Genomic DNA, 17,327 nt, shown 5'->3' on the forward strand with positions numbered 1-17,327 from the left:
GACGCGGAGAGCGGACGTGCTTACATGCTGCATCTTGGCCCGTCCGAAAGAGTAATCCTCACCCGTTTGGACAACCACGCGGCGTTCACAAGCACCGCATGCCTTGATTCAGGCCACGAGTAAGACGTACATACGTCTTCGGGCTCGGCAGGGGCACCCGTCCCTGCGGCTGGTGTGTTGTGTATGCAATCCTCGTGGCCCGTAGACCTTTCAGCTACGAAAACTGCAGGGGCTGCTTCGGAGCGACAAGTGCCCGAGCTTTGGGGACCTCAGATACGCATGTAAAATCCAGCCTCGTGCTTTCCCGGCAGTAGTCGCAGTAATATTTAATCGTGGCACGTCCTTTTGAAGTATTTTTCACTCGGGTGTCAGAACTCACCTGTCCCTTCATTCAAGCCCAGACTCTTTCACTTTCATTCCAAACCTTCTCTTGTGGTTCGAGCTCTTTCAAATGAAATCAATCTTGCCTCTGGCGGCAGCCTTCTTGGCTGTCGCCCATCAGGGTTTTGGTGCCGTGTTGAGGCCTCGGGCCGAAAACTTCAAGCTGTTCGCATACTCGGGAGAGGACATGGTCGGGCTGAATGTCTTTGCATCCGATGGTGCGCTCGACCGATTACGTCGTTTGATTCTAGTATGATTGGCTAACCATGTCAGGCCTCGTGTACGCGGGTGACTCCTCTTCCTTGGACAGGTCAACCATTTCCAACCTGACCAGTAAGTCTTCCTTGCTCTTGATCTTCCGTCTCTGACTCTGTAGTCTCCGCGGATGATGCCACCGACTCGACCTGGCACGTCACCGTTGATAGTTCCAATGGATCCAGCACCGGTTACTGGACAATCCAAGGAGCTTCCGACTCGACGCTGGAGACTGTCAGTGTGTCGACTTCGCAAGACTCCGGCACCACAACAGGTTTTGGCCTGTACGGTGCTTGGGCATATCATATTTCCAACTCGGGCGACATCGAGATGAACTATCGCGCCACTCCCACAGAGACGGATGGCCTCTATCTCATCAAGTGGGATCCTACCTCCACAACTGACGACAGCGCTGTTGCTGTCCAGCTTCGGACGCAATCCCCAGTCCCAGTGACCAAAAACAAAATCTGAGGAGATTGGGCGTCACTCGGGAATGTCACCAGCTGAAGACTTTTTTTGTTCTGGCGATGGAAGCGGTTGAAACAAGGGCCTGTTCACTTCTTAGCTTGTGTAAAGTCTACCTCATGGTAGCGTTTTTGAAACGCGCTCCAGCTTGGGTACCTTCCTTCAATTCCATGTTGGTTTTTGCGCAAAGTGTAGATTAGCTTTTCCAAATGTTCAACTGTTTTCACGACTCGAATTGAAGCAATCACCAAGTATACAGATAGGAAGCTTGTGAGGACTGCCAAGATGAGAGGCAAGAGCTCTTCATGCTATTTTATTTGATATCATGGGTATCTTGCTCTACTCGTCATCCTCCTCGGCCTCGTCGTTGACAACGTTGAAGAAGCGGAGCTCGTAGACACCTTTGGAGGTGGAGACAACGCGGAGCCAGTCACGAAGCTGCTGCTTCTTGAGGAACTTCTTGGTCCTGGAGAAATACGTGAGCCATTGTTTGTGTCGCGTGTCCGATTGTTTCAGCTTACAGGTACTTGAGGTAGCGACCGGAGAACTCGCGGTGGGCGATGACCTCGATCTTGCCGTCACCCTGCTGGGAGATTTGGATGGTGTCGCCGAGGTTGCCGGTGCGGCCATCGACCTTGATGCGGTCGTGAAGGAACTTCTCGAACGCGGTGATGTCGAAGATCTTGTCGCTGACGGGCTGCGACGCGTTGATGATGAACTGCGGGACTTGTGAGCTCCAACGCGACGCCAAACCTGAGAACTGTCGGTCATACCTTCTTCGTGATCTTCTGGTTCTTCTTGGGGCCGCCCTTGAGGCCGCCGGCGCCGTGAGGTCTCTTCTATTGAACACTTAGCCTACTGCTCGCAAGGCCGAGGACTCATTCAAGAGGTCGGCGGGCAGCAAAGCGGTTTGGGTGAACGTACAGGTCCCTGAACCATTTTGACGAGGTGATGTTTTGTCGTTGGATGCGCAAAGAAATGGGTATCCTGCGCCAGGCTCAAATAGTCGCTGCTGGAGATGGAGGGAGCGAGCCGTAGCCGTTGGATTTTCTCCGTGCCGCTCGCTTGACAAGCCTCTTGGGGACTAGCGCTGCATGACTCATCGAGGGTCCGATGATGCATCAAACATGACTCTTGTAACTTCTTCTAACAAATTCTCGCTACACCTAAGCCAACACTGAAACCCCAAACGCCTTTGCCAGCTCCTCGACGACCTTCTTGTTGAACTGCCTGCCAGTCTCCAAAACACCACCGAGGATTCCAAAAGTGTGCGGCACACCAGGAGCCCGCCAAACCTCAACCTGATTGCCCGCCTCTCGCAATTTCTTGCCATATGCCTCACCTTCGTCCCTTAACGGATCCATCTCTGCCGTTGCGATGAAAGCGGCTGCCAGTCCAGCCAGATTTGGATGCCGAATGGGCGAGATTTCCCACTCCTGTCGGATCAGTGAGGTTCGAGAAAGGGTGCTCACGTGCATCAGACTTACGTTTTCAAACTCTTTGGGCCTCGGGTTCCCGAGGAAGTGATTATGGAAATACGTCATCCGCTCGCCAGAAAGTGCCACGGTTTCCTCGAAGCTGTCAGCTACTGTGAATGATCTACAAGGGTTGCAAAGGACGTACCCAGAGCTCCTTGTAACTGGGGTACGAGCAATCCTCACGCAGCTCCCCGTTAGGCGTAAATACATGCATGTCACACACAGGAACATGCAGGACCTGGAAAGCGAGCGGAATACTGGCATCACGGCATTTGAGCCCCACCACAGCAGCAAGATGGCCACCGGCTGACGCACCTCCAACTGCCACGCGGTCTAAATCGAGCTTGTACGCCTCAGACTTCTGCTGACGCATCCACTGGAAGGCAGCCCAAGTGTCTTGCACTTGTGTTGGATGCCGAAATTCCGGAGCAAGGCGGTAGTCGACATCGAAGACGACGCAACCCAGTTTGTGCGCGATCATCTTGCAAAACTCTTGGTCGGTGTCCAAGTTTCCAAAGACCCAACCGCCCCCGTGGAAGTTCATGTAAACTGGACGCTTGTCTCCCGGAACCTCAGAGTCTACGCGCTCGTACACTCTGATACCTATCTCGCCATCCTTTACTGGGCACATCTCCTCTGAAATCCTCACTTTGGCATTGGGGAACGTTTCTCGGCCCCAAATGATCGCGTACTTTTGGGGATCAGCACGATACCACTCGATTGGAACTTGGTGAGTGTGGAGGCGTCCGCGCTGGTTCTTGTTATGATGCTCCACAAAGACAGGGTCGAATCGTGGGAGAAGATAGTCCGGAATGCTGTTGAGAAGTGGCTGCGTTGTCTCCCGCGGAGGCAGATAGGCGTCTGCGTTCGCCATTGGTGATGATGTCGATCCCTGGAAGATTTTCGACAATGTCTGCAGCTTCAAGCGATACTGAGGGATGCAATCTCAACTACAAAGTGGTTCTTTTGATGTTAAGGCTTACAGAGGTGGGGGTGGGCCTCGAGCCGGTTATCACGACCCCCTGTGCGAATCTTCGGGCCATCCATTACCCAACCGACTCGGCATCTTCGTTCCCAGCATGGATCAAGAGACCAGCTGCAACTACATCCAGAAATCTCCACGCGGCCGGCTCTTTGCCCTCAAACCGATGCGCTGGCAATCCGGCACTGGTAGGCTACAGATCTACGTTGATGACCCAAACATCACCCTGTGCGCTCCGCACCTTGTATGAATCCACCTCGGAGCAAGCCACAGCGTAAGACGGCCTTAAGACCAGCACTTCACTCTCTGATGTCGGACATACGTGCAGCGCGAACTTCGCCACTTGAGACTCTTTGTCCAGAACAACCTGGGGCTACGAGGACGTCTTGTGTCTTGCTGTTTTCCAAGATTTGACAATGGGTCTTCCTGCCTGCTTCTAGGCAGAACTTCACTGTGGACCGAGAATTGCAGGATTCTTTTCCGCCATATTATCCAGATACTGCAGGACAACTTTTCCCCAGACAGGCCTTCTTTTGTAAAAAGCAAGCTTCTCAGGAAGCTTGTGCAGGAGCCCTCCCAATCTCGCCGCGAAACCTGGGTACTCGGCAATATCGACAAGGCGATGCAAATAACTATGTCGGCTCAGTCGACTGCGCTGGACAGTCTTGTTCTCAATGAGATCATCACTTACGTCTTGGTCAACATGCACATGGCGCCAGTCTTGGGCAGTCTCCGCAAAACCTGACGCTCGATCCGCAAGTGGACCTGATTGATGTCGATGCTCTCGTCTACGATGCCATCGTCATTTTCATAAAGGTGACCCCCGTCGACAAGAAAGAACTCTTCTTTATCGTTGATGGACCAATTGATTCTCATCATGAGTTTGTCTGGACCAAAGTTGCTGAAGAATCTGCGTTGCTGGTTAGCCCAACGTTGACAGTCCTTGGCATGACGCGTACTTATTCATCGCCTTCCTCAGACGCTCTTTGTACGTAGGTACCGGATCATGAATCGCCGTAAGAGGCTGGTCCATCTTCTCCTTGATGTCGAAACCAGCTGGGAAGGCCGAGACAGCAGCTTTCAGCACATATTCCTGCTCGAGACTGTCGACGCCCTTCTTTCCTTTACCAGGAAGCAATACCGCAAGATCTTCCTCTATAATCCTGCCAATCACTTCGAGAGCGCTCTTTCCTCCATACGGTTTATCCACCAGGTAGGCCTCTCCCGTCACCTGGTTCTTCATGCTTCTGTTTCCTCCTTGTCGCTTCAGAGCCCAAACTCTTGGGAATCGCCGCGGCAAGTATTCAACAAGTAGACCAAGCAGCTCCTCGCACGCCTCATGGCCGTCCTCTTCGCAGCAAAGCGCTTCGTAGCCCAGGGTCCCTGCTGTTGACCCGTCAAGGACATTTCGTTTGTGCGCCATACGCGCCGCGTAATTGCTATCGATTCGGAGCCAGTCGTGTGGCGGGAGCGACCGCAGCGCCATCGTCGTCGCGTAAACGCGGTCCGAGATGTAGTCGTCGAGCCACCATTGCTCCGGTTTCTCGGTGATAGGGTCAAAGGAAGCTGACTTGTACGGCGGTGTTTGCGTCACATCGATAGGGACAGCGTCACGAGCACCGTAGAAGGAAGGCGTTTTTCCGACACTTTTCCCATTGAAAGAAGTGAATGACGACCTTTTTACGCAGCGCCTCTTCCATATTGCATCGGCGAACCAAAAGAGCAAGGCGGTGAACGAAAGCAGTGTCGCGGCTGTGGCATATTGGCTAAGCACTTGGCTCTCCCGAGCCAAAAGCATATTCGTGGCCGACGGCTTACGAGAGATGTGGTGACGGGGACCAGGATGAAAAGACGAGGGTGAAGGTTGTCAATCTGGCACGCGAGCGAACGCGAGGCGGGAAAGGGAAGGCGCGCACCGGCAGTTGGTCCCGTCTTCTTTGACACTTCGGTTCCTTGCTTTTTCTCTCTTTTCTCTGACTCTCCCGTTTATCGGTTCTGACGACATGTTCCCGGTCCCGTGGACTGCTATCTGCTGGCCATCCGCGCAGTAGCGTGGCAAGCCGCATGAATAAACGGCATTGCATGGTACCACTACACAGGTAAAGCCCACATGCAACCCCTCTCCCATACTTCACCCACGCCAACCCGTCCAGTCACGCGTCTTTGGTTAGTTGTTAACAACCGCTCCTCCAACACCCACCATCCATGTACTTTCTGCACCTCGCGCCGACACTCCCCGACACTCCAAAAACAGCAAAAAGTCCCCGCGATGGTGCTGATTGGGCCGGGCAGAATGCCGGCACGGCAGCCCGCCGCCGTCTTACCCGCTGCGGAAATTGAAGTCTATATGAGGCCACTCAGGGAAGTTTATTGTGACCAACAGCTGCTGTGCTGCCCAGAGCATTTGTTGCAATGGGCGCACAGGGGCGCCGGGGGCGGGTGGGCGCTGTTTGTCGGCTCTGAACTCAAAGCCCGACTGGAGGAAGTGTTCCTGTTGGCACTTTGTCAGTTCTGCCACAATTACTGTCTGCTGCATTGCTGCCACCAAAAGGACAGGGCCGGCAAAGCGGTTGATGCCGCAGCGGGAGAGCCTTTGCAGACACTACAGCAAATTGAATCGCGTCAAGACCAGTATTATGGTCAGAAATAAGAAAAGTTGGGATTACAGCGTAGCTGACTACTTGTAACCGACGGCATAAAGCTGACCGGCATTTGTGTTTGCGCTGTCTGGGAGCCAAGTGCTTTTGGCTGGGCTTGTTTGTTTTTTCTGCGCCTTGTGTGGGAGAGTCTCCTATTGGATGCGCATTTGGCCTGATCAGTGAAAGCATCCCACACCCTTTTGCTTGAATCGCGGTTTGAATGCAACGCCAGGTAATATAGCTACCTGTGCCATGGTACCGGATTCAAGTCTGCTTTATGCTTTTGCCTTTCCGAAAAGTTTGGTTGATGGACTAAAGTTTTTGCTTTCGCGTCAACTGATGACGCGTTATCGTGGGCTCCTCGCAATTGCGACATGCAGGCACATGGGACTTGTGTGTGCGCCTCATTGCATGACGCACTACTTTTCTACCTACATTTTGATGACCTTTCCTGCTGACGTCTCTGTTGACTGTGGTCATTGCTGTATCCGTAGGTTTCCTGGAGTACCCGCCGTTGTGTAGAAACGACACAAAGCCCACATGTGACAAAACCAGCAAACAAAGTCTCGCTTCCTGGTCTGCAATGAACAGGCGCAAACATTAGCGCCCTCAAAGCTATCTCAAAAGTTCCATCAAGCAGTGACATCCGGATGTGCTATGCCGAGGTACTTGGGGAGAAGCGATAATGCCACGTCCGCCCGCTTTCCTTCCAGTCCAGGAGTTCCCAATCAATGCGACCAACGTCTCCGCAAGTGCTGATGTATTTCTCTGGTCTAAATGGGCTTCTAGTAGTCGGAGTCCGGGGCCCTGTCTGTTCGCGAAGAAACACGGAGGGGCGTCTGCCGTTCTTTGTCCGTCTACTTCGACGAGGATGCTCGCGGAGCCTTTTGCGCAGAATTGGAAGACGGAAAGATCGTTTGAAGTAGAGTAGACCCTGCTCAAATAGCGACGTGATTGTTCATGGCCAAATAAGGGGTGTTTTTTGACTGTCAGGGGGCACCTAGTCAATATCAAGGAGCCGGGGCTCGGACCTCGCAGAAAGTGCCACTGCAGTGGGCGTGCATAGCGATGTTGCCTCCTGGTACTGCGGCCACATGTAAGGAGCATTCGTTCTTTCGACAGTTACGCCTAGGGAATGCTCGTCCAATACCACAATGGTGCCCAGAGAGCTGTCGTCCACTACAAGTAGTGTCTACGCTCCTGCAGTTGGGATCAGAGAGTTCCATTTTCCTTCGACATCCAGCATCAAATCAGCCGCAGCTGGTAAACATTCCTGAGTGCCAAAGCGCGCTCTCTCATCATCCGCCGACTTGATTAAGCTCTGTCAAAACCTGTGGTGGTGACTCTTGGTTGAGGTGTTCTCTTTGATCGCAAGGTGCGATACGATGAGGCCTCCAAGGTTGTGGGCTTGAAAAGCACTTTTTCATCGTTGCTGTGTATTGCCGCATTCGCGGCTGTTCTTTTGCGGTTCTTGGTCCTTCATCCTCCGGCGTGCGAGGAAATCGTGGAGACACGAAACTCGGTACGCGACTTGAAATGTTTGCCAGTCTCAGGAGAGGAGTTTACTCGTTAGTTTGTGGCGATGTGGTCCTCGTTCGTTGAAGGGGACGTCCTCTTGAGCCCCGAGGGCTGTCGACTAAGCAAGCAGAAGTGGAGTGGCAGTCCGTGAGGAGCCCGTGATGGCCTCTGCGAAACGGTAGTGATGGAGCAGACCACCATAGAATCAAGGAGTCCCAAAGGATTATTCTGCTTATTGGCGTGTGAGAAGGTGACTTGACGGCGTTCTCTTTGGCGAAGGGCAAGGCCTCTCCGAGAATCGAAAAGAAGCGAATCTCTGGAGCTTCTTGGATGATACTTCCAGTTGTGCTGTCCATCGTCCATGTGCTTACCATGATGAGGTGAACAACCTTTTTGCGATGAGAGCTCTTTTCAACCGCGGCGGCCTACAGCACCCGCTCCGCTGCTACTTGCATTCGAGATGACATGGCCCCAAAGCTGTGTTGGCGATGGTCGGATCGATTGTCTAAGCAGCGGTAAGGAGCGGATTTGCAAGTGCCAGAATGGAACTGCTTCGTCAAAAGTTGTGTGCGCTGTCTGCCGACGTTTTCAAGGAGGACTGGTCCAACATCGGGGCCAACATTGCAGAGTTGCTTTTGCATTGCTGGACCTGAGGAGGTCCGAGAGCTCCGGTTGAGGGCGCTAAGGAGGGAGTAGTGGCAGCGTCGGTCGATGAATGAACTCGTCGAGGTAGAAGAAGACACTTGAAAGGATTGCACAGAATACCTCGAGGTTAACTGTCCTTCAAAACGTCCCGAAGATGTCATTCAACGGGAACCTGTCCAAAGAAGAGTCAAATCCAAGGTGGAAATGGGTAGAAAAAGTCACTGTGAAGGCTCTGAAGCCACTGGATGCCCTGGAACAGGCAAGTAATCAGAACACGGGAGTGATAAAGAAACCAAGATTTCATAAATACCACAAGTCCGTCTGTTCAAGGGAGCTGGATAACGACACCCGCCTGCTGAAAGGGCCTGGTCCTGGGAGGGTAGAAGTGACTCAGGACTCCCCAGTAGGGAAGCAGGAGCGAGCGGGTAACGAAATGAATGCCCGTCTGTCTGCCTCAAGCCAACCCAAACAGGGACTGAACAACGCCGAGGAGATCTGCATCAACTCCACCCCCAAAACTGGATTTCACCATTATGAAGGAGGCTTTGACTGTGCGGAGAAGCTCGATCAGTCTGATTTGGATTGAGCTCGGTGGTCTGGTTCCGCATGGCTCAGTTGTCCTTGGCGTCCAATCTCACTTTGGCTTCTTGTCACGCAATACCACGGCGGCACCGTCACCCTCAGCAGTTGCCGCTCGTTTAAGGCCTTGAGTGTCACCCCACAGCGGGCGTGTCAGCAGCAGAAGCCGGCGCCAGATGAAGAAAAGCAAACGCGGCAGTGTCCGTCGTTTTGGGAGGCCGGAGCCGCAACTGTTTTCTGCGTACTGTCATAAGCCTCAGTGCCGACCCTCCGTGTCATTTTTGAGATAGAAGCGACCAATGGCGAGTCTAAAAAGTCTCCAGAAACTCTCCGACTGGTGTGCTCGGCGAAACAATTCTCTTTGGGGAATGTCTCACGAGACGAGGGCGCATAAAATTTATGGGAGGGCCTAGTGATGAGGCCGGTTTGGAATCCTGCATGGCTCCTGATGATTTCAGGCCCAAAGACTGCCGATCAGAGAGGAGCATGTCCTTGGCGTTTTCGCTGCTGCCAGTTGCGCAGCATCGAACCAGTGGATACCCCGAAGGTTTGTGACAACCAGCAGAAGAACAGTATGATTGCAACTGTGTACTGATCATCCAAGCGCCCAAGTTGGTCTCGTGGGCCACAAATCATCTCCCAAATACGCCATGAGGTTGTCAAGTACATTGAGGACACCATGAACTTGCGCCTTTCCATCAACTTCGAGACACTTCGAGCAACCCTCCGTTGCTCAATACTACTGCTCTAGAGTGACAGATCGAGCACCTGACCCGCCTTTCCTCCGCCGCGACCACCTTTCGCAAGGCAAGCCATCTTCGGCGGATGGAAAGAAACCAAAGCCGGGAGACATGCGCGAATCCGAATCCAAGTTTGCTCCTCGACGATGAAAATTAGTGCACACAGAGCCAGTGAGATCAAGTTCTCCGCGACATATGGTAGCATCCAAAGCTCTCTCCATCTGCAGGCTGCCGTCCTCCTTCCCTATTACCACTTCGGCCCGGGCTCACCATTTCAGGGTGGGCGACCTCTTGCCCACTCAGACTTCAACTCGTCCGCTAGACTTTGCACCGGCCATCTCGTCTTTTCCTGGTGCCTCTCAATCAACCTACATATCTCCTGTCTCTTACCATCATCATTAACATAGAGTCCCGCGGCGTAAAGACATTGGGTGCTGACAACAGCCGCCCCGTCGGCTTCATTCGACGCGCCTTTGGAGTAGACCGAGCCGGGCTGCGCATCCAGAACAGTGGCTACACCCCCGATGGTGTCTATGGCAGTTTGCAGCGCAGAGTCCCTCGTCATATACTCGCGGTAGCCTCCAGCGGCGGGCTGGTGAACAAGGAGAAGAATCCGCGCGAAGTTGTGCATTTGGACTGCCGCGGCTGTAGAACGGTCAGCTAATGGGTTCATGATGGAGAAAATGAGGGGCGTAATGGAGAGAAATGACCGCAGACAAGGGTGAGTTTCTCGAGGGTTGGTTGTTGGGGGCATTACAGGCACAGGTACAATCGTTGACACGTAAGGACAACACGCTCTCCGCAAACAGACTTACCAAAGCCAGGCGGGTTGATCCAGATCGGGCGAAACGGGCCTGCTGTCTCGGTGATAGCGCCCATGAGAGGTAAAGGGTTGAAGTGAACAGTCAAGTTGGCGCGCCACTCATCCAACATGTTGAACAGCGTCCCCGCCCGCTCTATTCGCAACTGCAGGTTCACCTCGCCCATCTTCGTCTCTTCCTCTGACGCGTAGTTCACACACTGCGCCAACAGGTAGGTGGCGCGCGACGCAATGTCGAAGTGATCCATGAGCTGGTACGGCCGGGTTGGTTTGTAGAAGCTGAAGCAACGGCGACGCTCTCTGAAGGCTGCCCATACGTCCTGCCGCAGCCAACACCACCACACGGCTTGCTTGAGGCCGCCGGACTGCCCGTTGATGTCCTGGGACCGTTGGATCCAGAAGACGCCCTTTAGATGCCTCTCCCAGCCAGAGCCTGCGCCGTCAATCATCTCGTAGGTGGAGATGGTGATGGCGGTGGCGAGCAGCTCGAGGCTGCGGTTGAAGGAATCGTAGCGCATGGCACCTTGGAGATACTGTAGGCATTCGGCATAGTACTGTACAGCGGCGGTACGGTCCAGTGTCTCCCCTGCTGTGCTAGGACGTATGGACAAGTGTCTCGAGGAGAGGGCCAAAATGGCCTTCATGAGGCCTTCGTTCTTCATAGCCAGTTGGGGGACTAAGGTGGAAAAGTGGCGCAGAGGATCAAAGAGGTCGAGCCAAATGCTCAGACATTCGACGAAATGTTTGAAAACGGGCAGTTCATGGTCGCTGAGGAGCACGGAGCTCTGCCAGTGTTGTCGTTCAGCTGCATGTTGGGGGGTCTCTGCTGGATTTCCTGGGGCAGAGGGGTACCGTTGAGCGTAGGAGGTGGAAGCTGGAGTGCCGACAGGAAAGGATGGACTATGAAAACCTTGGGTACCGTAACTGGACAGACGCAGAGTTGTGGTGCCCGACTCGTCCGGTGGCTTGGGAGTTCCTTGCCCCCCGAGGCTCTGAGCAAAGTCGAGCCGGTTAAGATTATCCGCGTCGTCGGCAAGAAGTCCGAACCAGCGCAGAGGGGCAATCTCAGCAGGATACGGGTTGGAACTTAGAGTGGACTGTGGAGAGGTGATTTCCTCTTGCGGAGTGCTCCATGGCAATGGCGGGGAGACGTGGTGGTGGGAGGGAGTGGTTTCGGGAAGTTGTCCTTCCCTGATGCCTGATGGCTCTACAGATGATGCAGCACCCCAGCGGATCTGCGTCGGGGCGGGAATAGAAGCCCTCTGGCGGCCTTGGAGTTCCGGGGACTGCGGCAAAGCTTGGAGGGCTTGGACAGAGGGTAATCGGAACTGGTCTTGCTGTGGGGGTGGGATAAGAGGGGCCTGGCTGCTGCGGCTGCTCGTGGGGCTCCCGCCAGTGGCCTGCCAGATGTAAACAAAGAGGGTTGGTTGGTACATGTAATGTTGAGCATTCATTCGCCGACCACTTCAGCAGGACCATGTCCAGTGGTCTGATAATCATGAATCATGGGTGCCGACTGAGGATCAACATGAAGCCGGCTGCAGCTCAGCCCTATGTGGTAGCACACAATGGCGGTTGGTTGCACGCACGCGACATGTGCGAGGGCGCAAAAAAAGAAGGACAGCAGGGGATAGTTACCTTGGATGGCGCGTTGTAGACGCAGGGGCGGTTCCCTTTGGCACAAGGCCCACAAACCGGTTTCTCTTCGTCGCATTTAATGTGTCGGTTGCGGCACGTCGTGCTATAAGGAGTGGTTGAGCCTCTTTGTGCGCGTCGACAGAGCCGTCAGCACCCCACTTACCATCCAGTCGTCGTCCGCAACCCCCGACCGCGAGACTTGCGCGGCTTGCGCTTTGGCGGTTCTCTCGCTTGAACCGTCGTGGGATCGTCTTGAGCAGGCACGTTGGACGGGGAATCGCCGGTCAATGATGGTGTCCCAAGCATCGTTTCGAGGCCTTGCCCAGCTGAGCTGGACGCCGCGATGGGATGAGCGCTCCGTCAGGTACCCGCAACAGCGCAACAATCCAGTTGCCACACGTGCGGGCGGCTGTTTGCGCGACCGCTCTAGGCCAGCCCAGCCCAGCCCGCGCGGGACAGATGGTGGGACGCGAGACGGGGATGCGACGCCTGTGGACCGCGGCCTGTCGACACGGGGGCGGCAGGCGGCTGCCTCATCACGTGAGGAGGGGGGTTTTCAGGGGGTTCGGGTTGCGCAACCGACAAGCGATGATGCAAGGGCTGACACCTGCACTATCCACTGCTGTTGCGCTCCCGTGGCGGTGGATCTGGCGTTCTAAGCTTGGAGTCGTCGAGAGCCGCATAGATTGACGAGGCACGTGTTCCGAAATCTCTCCGCTGACCCTCCCCCTCCACCCACCAGACCATCGCGGATTTCCTCTTTCGGCATTCCGGCAACAACCACAAACTCGCGACCAATGCGGCACTCCGTCCCCCAGACCTACCCCTCCTTTTTTGTTTGCGGGGACCCGGAATAGCGGCCAATGAGCCCTCGCGACGTGCTCAGCAAGCATCAAATCTAATGGACAGTGACACGCGATTGACGACACGCCGAAAGCGGTTTCCCGCTTTGATCAATCCACGCCCATTCTGGACGAGATACTGAGAGCTTCAAATACTGCTGGGTCGAGTCTCTTGTCGCGCCAGCACGCAGCCCTTTTTTCACTCCAGCCAAATTCAAAATGAGCACGAAACACTTCTTCCCGGACTCGCATGGCATTGTTGTCAAGGCGCTCAACTCCATGGTCGCGCGGAACCCGCACCTGGAGCACGACGAGGCCAACCGCGTCGTCTTTTCAAAAACGCACCCGCCCTCCAAGGTTTCTGTCATTTCAGGAGGAGGAAGCGGCCATGAGCCGGCATGGGCAGGCTACGTTGGCGATGGCATGCTCGCGGCATCAGTCTCCGGCGACGTCTTTGCCAGCCCCTCAACCAAGCAGATCATGGCTGGCATTGGACACGTGCCGTCAGATGCAGGCGTGATCCTCTGCATCACAAACTACACCGGTGATAGGTTGCACTTTGGTCTTGCGAGGGAAAAGGCGCACGCCGCAGGACAAAAGATTGCCCAGATACCCATGGCGGAAGATGTCGCGCTAGGCAGGAAACAGACGGAGCTTGTTGGGAGAAGAGGGCTCGCCGGGAACCTGTTGCGTAAGCCAACCCAGCTACCTGGTCACGTTCCGATGCTGACTCTTGGCAGTGTTGAAGCTCCTGGGTGCTGCGGCCGAAGACTTGTGGAATTTTGAGGATTGCCTGGCTCTGGGAACCGCAGTGAATGAGTATCTGGCGACCATTGGCACGAGTTTGGACCACTGCCACGTTCTCGGAAGGAAAGCTTTTGAGAGGATACCGGACAACACGTGCGTTGTTGGAATGGGCATCCACAATGAACCAGTAGGTACGAAAGCAATGAAAATGAAATGTTGCTCACCGATTGTAGGGCCTTCGATCAATATCGCCGATGCCTTCGCCGCCAGACTTGATCAACGAGATGCTGCTCTATGCACTCGATCCCAACGATTCCGACAGGGCATACGTCAAGTTTGATCCCAAGGATGAGATTTGCCTCCTCATCAACAACTTTGGTGGTGTCTCCGTCCTTGAGCTAGAGGCTCTTACGCAAATCGCCCTGGAGCAGCTCGAAAAGGATTGGAAGATCAAGCCGAGCCGCATCTTTTCTGGTACCTTCGAGACGTCACTGAATGGTCCCGGCTTTTCCCTGACACTGGGCAATCTTTCCGATCTCGCAAAGGCAGTGAACCGCCCAGTAGCGGACATTGTCAAGCTGCTCGATGCTCCCACGACGGCGCAAGCGTGGCCACACAACGGCTACAACCCAGCGCAGCACTCGAAAGAAAGCGCGGAAAGGAGGGAAAAGCTCAAGGCCAACGCAGTGAATGGCGCACACAAATCTGGAGGCCCAGCAGCTGCCCAGTCCTTTGTTCCAGCACTCAGGAGCGCCTGCACAGCAGCCCTCGCCGCCGAGCCCTCCATCACCAAGTACGACCTGCTCATGGGCGATGGCGACTGCGGTGAAGCTGTAGCAGGCGTTAGCCAAAACATTCTTAACCTCCTGTCGTCAGCGCCCTTCAACACGCCGACCCCACCGCTGCTGGACGCTCTCGAAGCCGTCAACGGCGCGGTCGAAGACGTGGGCGGATCGCTGGGTGCCATCCTCAGCATCTTGCTGACCGCATTCACGGGAAACCTCAACCGAGCCGCCGCCAAAGAGGGGTCATCCTTCCAAGTGTCGCCCGCAACCGTTGGCGCAGCGGCCCTCGGCGCGCTGAAGAACCTGTACGCGTATACCGGTGCGCGGGTTGGCGACCGCACAGTCATGGATGCCCTTATTCCGTTCATCGAGACGTTGAGCGCAACGGGCGACGTTGCGGCTGCTGTGCGCGCGGCGGACGACGGTGCCGACAAGACCAAGCATATGAAGCCTAGGTTTGGCAGGGCGACTTATGTCGGCAAGGTCAAGGACGGCGAGGATGCGCCGCCGGATCCGGGCGCGTATGCCGTTGCTGTGTTTTTGAAGGCACTCGTTGAGGGTGGTAACTGGGCTTAGGCGACGGGGTTGCAAATGTTTGTTGATGACCAGGACTGGATGGGTTTTCGGGCGTTGTGATGAATTGTTTCTTCGCCGTTTTTTTTTTTTTTTTTTTTTTTCGATCTAGCCACATGAAGCTTCCAGTCGACGATTTCAAGCAAAGCCTTCACCTTGGGTTTTTCCTGATCCCAAATCATCTTGGCGACCTGTGCTCAAAAAATGCTCCTTCGATGCAAGGTTCGACGAGAAGTAAAACAGAAGACTCCTTTTTGATATTCTTACAAACATCTACAAGCGCCAGCTCTTCCACTTGTTCCTCACTTGCCATATCTCAGTCCTACAACTGTGCTGACTGCTGGTCTCCCTATCCAGCGTCAAAGGTCTTCTCATCGCCACACCCGCCACTGCATACACAAAAATACCCAGTCCGCAGAGCACCGACACAACCACAAAGCCCTTCAGATACTTGGGCGCATCCTCCCCGGGAAATAAGTAGGCGCCGCATATCTGGGCAAGATTCCCCGACGAGTTGACAAACGCCAAGCTGACGCCGCGCACATCCTGCGGCAGGGCAGAAAAGCTGCTGGCTGCAAAAGCAAGAGCAAGGCCGTTGGCGGCCCAGAGGCCGCATGCGAGAAAGATGAGGAGCACGTATCGTGCTGTCGACGCGGTGGTGGTCGAGGCGGAAACAGCACAGATAGTACTAAGCAGCAGGAGAAGAGAGATTGCTGGAGCGCAAAGAGCAGGACGGCGGTCGCAGAGAATACTCGCTATGAGCAGCGTGACGAACGACGCACAGTATATGGGGACGACCTGCAATGTTTCGCTCTGGTTAGTTCGCCAATATGTCGCGGAGAGAAGAGCGCGTGGTGTTTAACGAGGTGAGCGCAACTAAAGCTGACACGGGGACGGATTGGTACAATTTGAACGAACGAACCATATACTGAGCCGTCGGAGACGAGGTGTATCCCAGCTGCTTGACGAGTGTGGGGTAAAAATACGAAAGCGTTGATGATCCAACTATCATCTTGACAGGGGTCAGTTCCTAGCCCGAACATTTCCAACTTGCAAGCATGGTACTCACCATATAGCCGACGGCCAACAGCCACGTCTTCCAGTTTTGGAGTGCGAGACTGACTGCTTGCAAAGGGGAGAGATGCTTCGAGTCTTTTCTCATCGAGTTGACTTTGTCCTCTTCCAACCGGCGGAGAGCCATTTCTCGTTCGGCCTGTGAGAGCTTCTTTGTCGTTGCTGGAAAATCAAAGAGGATAAATCGGAAGACGATGGCTACTCCACAAGTAGTAGCGCCTTCGACAATCTGAAGAGCCGTCAGCAAAGAGCGTTAGATTGGCCAGCAAAACTTACGAAAAGCCAACGCCAGCCCGTAATGCCGTGGGCGTTGTGCAGGGAGTCCGTCATAGCGCCAGCCAAAATGCTCCCAAAAGCACCCGACAACACCGCGGCTGAAATGTAAACGCCGAACCGCTTCGACTGCTCGTTTTTCTTGTACCAAGACGAAAGCAACAGCAAAACTCCAGGGGCAAAACCGGCCTCGGCGACGCCGAGAAGGAACCGCAGAGCAACGAGGTGCGAAAAACTGTGGACCGCCGCCATGCAGCAAGTAATGGCGCCCCAAACGAACATGATTGTTGGAAGGAAAATCGAGGGACGAGTGCGGGAGAGGATCAAATTGCAGGGAATTTCAAATACGACGTAACTGACAAAGAAGACGACGAGGCAGATGGAGTATTCGTTGGAAGTGAGGTTCAAGTCATCGTTCATGCCAGCGATCTTCGCATTGCCAATGCTGACACCCACACGGTCAGAGTTTTGCAGCAGTTTTTTGCTGGACTACGCTTACTTGATTCTGTCTACGTACGCCAGGCAGTACGTGAGCCAAATTGATGGGAGGAGATACAGGTCAATTTTTCGGACCAATTTCTTCTCTTCGGCTGCGTCGCTGAGCGTCTCATCTGACTCGGCGAACATGTTGGAGGAGAGGAAGCCCCTTGAAAATTTTGGCTAGAAAACGGAGGAATGGAACATGAAAAAATCCATGGAGATAGCAGTGAAGACGATGTCAAGAGCAGAATCGCTGAGGTGGAAGAAAAGGACCGCAATTCAGGTTGGCCATGTGGCTACCGGAAGACAAGGAAGCCGTTTCGAGCTAACTTTGAGCGACATGGCAAGTCTTAGCATCGGCGAACCTAAGCGCGGTGGAAAGGCCGAGCGAATGAAAACACGGTGGTAAAGAG

General features: G+C 54.4%; 7 protein-coding genes across 7 annotated transcripts; 2 read left to right on the forward strand and 5 right to left on the reverse strand.

Moving 5' to 3' along the window:
* The first annotated feature begins 263 nt into the window (after nucleotides 1-263).
* Nucleotides 264-1,336, forward strand: IWZ02DRAFT_460555 (uncharacterized protein). The gene is made up of 3 exons (XM_066768163.1): nucleotides 264-599; nucleotides 655-714; nucleotides 758-1,336. Exons 1-3 carry the CDS (start codon nucleotides 452-454, stop codon nucleotides 1,105-1,107), a joined length of 558 nt encoding a protein of 185 aa, XP_066619842.1. The 5' UTR covers nucleotides 264-451; the 3' UTR covers nucleotides 1,108-1,336.
* A 32-nt stretch (nucleotides 1,337-1,368) lies between these two features.
* Nucleotides 1,369-2,115, reverse strand: IWZ02DRAFT_460556 (60S ribosomal protein eL22). The gene is made up of 4 exons (XM_066768164.1): nucleotides 2,026-2,115; nucleotides 1,875-1,940; nucleotides 1,623-1,819; nucleotides 1,369-1,567 (listed from the first exon to the last, which is right to left on the reverse strand). Exons 1-4 carry the CDS (start codon nucleotides 2,038-2,040, stop codon nucleotides 1,441-1,443), a joined length of 405 nt encoding a protein of 134 aa, XP_066619843.1. The 5' UTR covers nucleotides 2,041-2,115; the 3' UTR covers nucleotides 1,369-1,440.
* Nucleotides 2,116-2,218: 103 nt separating this feature from the next.
* On the reverse strand, nucleotides 2,219-3,552 carry IWZ02DRAFT_460558 (esterase). The gene is made up of 3 exons (XM_066768165.1): nucleotides 2,725-3,552; nucleotides 2,589-2,672; nucleotides 2,219-2,537 (listed from the first exon to the last, which is right to left on the reverse strand). The coding sequence occupies exons 1-3, from the start codon at nucleotides 3,451-3,453 to the stop codon at nucleotides 2,268-2,270; spliced, it is 1,083 nt and encodes a 360-aa protein (XP_066619844.1). The 5' UTR covers nucleotides 3,454-3,552; the 3' UTR covers nucleotides 2,219-2,267.
* Nucleotides 3,553-3,731: 179 nt separating this feature from the next.
* Nucleotides 3,732-5,515, reverse strand: IWZ02DRAFT_74475 (uncharacterized protein). Its single transcript, XM_066771160.1, has 3 exons — nucleotides 4,521-5,515; nucleotides 4,253-4,471; nucleotides 3,732-4,193 (listed from the first exon to the last, which is right to left on the reverse strand). The coding sequence occupies exons 1-3, from the start codon at nucleotides 5,357-5,359 to the stop codon at nucleotides 4,010-4,012; spliced, it is 1,242 nt and encodes a 413-aa protein (XP_066619845.1). The 5' UTR covers nucleotides 5,360-5,515; the 3' UTR covers nucleotides 3,732-4,009.
* Nucleotides 5,516-9,956: 4,441 nt separating this feature from the next.
* On the reverse strand, nucleotides 9,957-12,446 carry IWZ02DRAFT_383486 (uncharacterized protein; the record flags this gene model as incomplete). The annotated part of the gene is made up of 4 exons (XM_066765277.1): nucleotides 9,957-10,327; nucleotides 10,498-11,902; nucleotides 12,141-12,243; nucleotides 12,304-12,446. The coding sequence occupies 4 exons, from the start codon at nucleotides 12,444-12,446 to the stop codon at nucleotides 9,957-9,959; spliced, it is 2,022 nt and encodes a 673-aa protein (XP_066619846.1).
* Nucleotides 12,447-13,000: 554 nt separating this feature from the next.
* Nucleotides 13,001-15,466, forward strand: IWZ02DRAFT_74560 (dihydroxyacetone kinase). The gene is made up of 3 exons (XM_066771162.1): nucleotides 13,001-13,673; nucleotides 13,723-13,916; nucleotides 13,963-15,466. The coding sequence occupies exons 1-3, from the start codon at nucleotides 13,202-13,204 to the stop codon at nucleotides 15,088-15,090; spliced, it is 1,794 nt and encodes a 597-aa protein (XP_066619847.1). The 5' UTR covers nucleotides 13,001-13,201; the 3' UTR covers nucleotides 15,091-15,466.
* IWZ02DRAFT_74575 (major facilitator superfamily domain-containing protein) lies at nucleotides 15,226-17,261 on the reverse strand. The gene is made up of 5 exons (XM_066771163.1): nucleotides 16,934-17,261; nucleotides 16,438-16,879; nucleotides 16,157-16,390; nucleotides 16,010-16,099; nucleotides 15,226-15,885 (listed from the first exon to the last, which is right to left on the reverse strand). The coding sequence occupies exons 1-5, from the start codon at nucleotides 17,059-17,061 to the stop codon at nucleotides 15,361-15,363; spliced, it is 1,419 nt and encodes a 472-aa protein (XP_066619848.1). The 5' UTR covers nucleotides 17,062-17,261; the 3' UTR covers nucleotides 15,226-15,360.
* Between the last annotated feature and the right edge of the window lie 66 nt (nucleotides 17,262-17,327).

Source organism: Phyllosticta citriasiana (genome assembly GCF_038021145.1).
Source record: "Phyllosticta citriasiana strain CBS 120426 chromosome Unknown IWZ02scaffold_13, whole genome shotgun sequence".
Taxonomy (NCBI): Eukaryota; Fungi; Ascomycota; class Dothideomycetes; order Botryosphaeriales; family Phyllostictaceae; genus Phyllosticta; species Phyllosticta citriasiana.